General features: G+C 41.6%; 1 protein-coding gene across 1 annotated transcript; it reads left to right on the top strand.

Moving 5' to 3' along the window:
- The first annotated feature begins 246 nt into the window (after positions 1 to 246).
- On the top strand, positions 247 to 2,519 carry LOC112709137 (uncharacterized). The gene is made up of 2 exons (XM_025761033.1): positions 247 to 1,200; positions 2,391 to 2,519. The coding sequence occupies exons 1-2, from the start codon at positions 247 to 249 to the stop codon at positions 2,517 to 2,519; spliced, it is 1,083 nt and encodes a 360-aa protein (XP_025616818.1).
- Positions 2,520 to 3,416: the final 897 nt, after the last annotated feature.

The raw sequence follows: 3,416 nt of genomic DNA, 5'->3' as shown, positions 1-3,416 counted from the left end.
GAGAATTCAGACAAAAGGGAAATAGAACAAAAAGAAGATCAAGTTATCCCTCCTAATACACATCGAGAAGAAGAGGTGCTGAGGTCATATCCTCCAAAAGCCCTATATCCTCAGCAATTGAAGAAGAAGGGAGATGATAGCCAATTTTCAAGATTCTTATAAATCTTCAAAAGGTTACAAATCAACATACACTTTGCAGAAGCAATAGAGCAAATGCCGCTTTATACTAAGTTCTTGAAGGAGTTGATGACTAAAAAGAGAAGTTGGAGAAATAATGAGACCGTGGTGTTAACCGAAGAATGTAGTGCCATCATTCAGCACAAGTTACCCCAAAAATTGAAGGATCCAGGGAGCTTCCAAATCCCTTGTATCATAGGGGAGATCAAAGTGGAGAAGGCCTTGTGCGATCTAGGAGCCAGCTTAAATCTGATGTCTTCAATAATGATGAAAAGAATGAAGATTGAGAAAGCCAAACCGACAAGGATGGCCCTACAATTGGCAGACCGATCATTCAAATTTCCTCAGGGAATAGTGGAGGATTTGTTGGTAAAGGTGGGAGACTTTATTTTTCCAGCAGACTTTGTAGTGCTAGACATGGAGGAGGAAGCTAAGGCATCCATCATTTTGGGAAGGCCATTCTTAGCCACTGCCAGAGCCATTATTGACGTCCAGAAGGGTGAACTTACTCTTAGATTGCATGATAAGAATATGATATTCAATGTGTTCAAGGCCATGAGTTACCCGCAAGACTCGTTAGGAGAGTGTATAAGGTTGGATTCAATGGAAGCTATATTACAAGAAACTCTGGAGGAGGAAGAAATTGAGGAGCTAACAGAAGAAGATGAATCAACATTGAGCAAAGAGGTAGCAACAGTTGAGGTTCATGACCAGGGGACACTAGAAGGAAAGAATGAAGAGAAAGAAGCACCCAAACTTAAACTGAAGGAATTGCCACCGACCCTCAAATATGCATACCTGGGAGAAAACAGAAGCTTTCCAGTAATCATAAACTCAGCTCTTAGCCAAGAACAAGAGGAGGAATTACTCCAAGTATTGCAAAAGCATAAGGATGCCATTGGGTGGACTCTGGCTGACTTGAAGGGGATTAGTTCAGCCATATGCATGCACAAGATACTATTGGAAGATGATTCTAAAGCTTCTATTCAACCCCAAAGGAGATTAAATCCAGCCATGAAAGAGGTAGTGCAGAAGGAAGTCATGAAGCTGTGGCAAGCAGGGGTAATCTACCCAATCTTTGACAGCCCATGGGTGAGTCTCATTCAAGTAGTTCTGAAGAAATGAGGAATCACAGTGGTGCCTAACGAAAGGAATGAGCTCATACCTACTAGAACTTTCACGGGATGGAGAATGTGCATTGACTACAGAAAACTCAATGCATCCACGAGAAAAGATCACTTCCCACTCCCCTTTATGGATCAGATGCTGGAAAGACTTGCAGGACATGCTTACTACTGCTTCCTAGATGGTTATTCAGGATATAACCAAATAGTGGTTGATCCAAGAGATCAGGAAAAACATCATTTACTTGTCCATATGGAGTGTTTGCTTACAGGCGCATGCCATTTGCGCCATGCAATGCGCCCGCAATCTTTCAGCACTGCATGCTTTCTATCTTCTCAGATATGGTAGAAAAGTTCATAGAAGTCTTCATGGACGACTTTTCAGTGTTTGGGGATTCATTCCCTGATTGCCTGAATAACCTCGGCTTAGTATTAAAACAATGCCAAGAAACCAACTTGGTCCTGAACTGGGAAAAATGTCACTTCATGGTGACAGAAGGAATAGTTCTTGGTCATAAGGTTTCTAAACAAGGCATTGAGGTGGACAGAGCTAAAGTGGAACTAATTGAAAAACTACCTCCACCTAGTGATGTCAAGGCAATTAGAAGCTTTCTCGGGCATGCTGGCTTTTACAGAAGATTTATAAAAGACTTTTCAAAAATAGCCAAGCCCCTGAGTAATCTTATTGTGTCAGACACCCCATTTGTATTTGACCAGGGATGCATGCTAGCATTTGAAAATTTGAAAAAGAAACTATCCTCAGCCCCTATCATTGCCCCACCTGATTGGAACCTGCCATTTGAGCTGATGTGTGACGCATCAGACTTTGCAGTGGGAGCAATGTTAGGGCAGAGGAAAGATAATTTGGTGCATGTCATATACTATGCCAGCAAGGTCCTTAATGACACCCAAAAAAATTACACCACCACTGAAAAGGAATTGCTGGCAGTGGTTTTTGCATTTGACATGTTTAGATCATACCTTATTGGATCTAAAATAATTATTTTCACTGTTCACACAGCACTTAAGTATTTGTTTGATAAGCAGGATTCAAAACCAAGATTGATAAGGTGGATTTTATTGTTGCAGGAATTTAATATTGAAATCAGAGACAAGAAGGGAGTGGAGAACAAAGTGGCAGATCATCTATCTAGAATCCCTTGTGAGAAAAGCAGCACACACGAAGCAAGTGTAAATGAGTTCTTTCTAGATGAATAATTAATGCTGGTTCACAAGGCACCCTGGTTTGCAAACATTGCAAATTTCAAGGCAACTGGAGATCTACACCCAGGAATCAACAGACATCAAAGAAGAAAACTCATTAATGATGCTAAGTATTTCGTGTGGGATGAGCCATATCTTTTCAAGAAGTGCTCAGATGGGATTCTTAGAAGGTGCATTTAAGAAGAAGAAGGACGAGAAGTCTTGTGGAATTTCCATGGCTCTTACTATGGGGGTCACTTTGGAGGAGAAAGGACTGCAGCCAATGTATTGCAGTGTGGGTTCTTCTGGCCCACTCTTTTCAAGGATGCAAAAGAGCTAGTGAAGGGCTGCAATGAGTGTCAAAGTGCTGGAAATCTACCCAAGAAAAATGAAATGCCACAAAACTTCATCATATAGCTCGAATTGTTTGATGTGTGGGGAATCGATTTCATGGGACCCTTCCCAACTTCCTATTCAAACAAATACATCCTAGTAGCAGTAGATTATGTATCTAAGTGGGTGGAAGCTATTGCAACCCCAACAAATGACAACAAGGTGGTCATGAACTTTCTCAGGAAAAATATCTTCAGCCGGTTTGGAGTCCCACGAGCCCTTATTAGTGATGGAGGAACCCATTTTTGTAACAGACCCCTAGAAGCCCTCCTCATGAGATATGGGGTGAAACATAAGGTTGCTACACCTTATCACCCCCAAACAAGCGGGCAAACTGAGATATCCAACAGAGAGTTAAAGAGGATCTTAGAAAAGACTGTGGGAGCATCCAGAAAGTATTGGTTAAAAAACAGGATGACGCTCTTTGGGCATACAGGACAGCCTTCAAAACACCAATAGGAATGTCCCCATATCAACTGGTATATGGAAAAGCATGTCATTTACCTCTGGAGTTGGAGC

Source organism: Arachis hypogaea, chromosome 9 (genome assembly GCF_003086295.3).
Source record: "Arachis hypogaea cultivar Tifrunner chromosome 9, arahy.Tifrunner.gnm2.J5K5, whole genome shotgun sequence".
NCBI classification, from domain to species: Eukaryota; Viridiplantae; Streptophyta; class Magnoliopsida; order Fabales; family Fabaceae; genus Arachis; species Arachis hypogaea.
The sequence above is the reverse complement of the archived record's forward strand: the minus strand, read 5'-3'. Positions and strand labels throughout refer to the sequence as shown.

What these genes read in the sequence shown, in the direction of transcription:
- LOC112709137 (XM_025761033.1), top strand. Translation starts at nt 247, where the DNA reads ATGACTAAAAAGAGAAGTTGGAGAAATAATGAGACCGTGGTGTTAACC. An exon ending in TAAATCCAGCCATGAAAGAG is followed by an intron (nt 1,201 to 2,390) that starts GTAGTGCAGAAG and finishes TTATTGTTGCAG; the next exon opens with GAATTTAATATTGAAATCAG.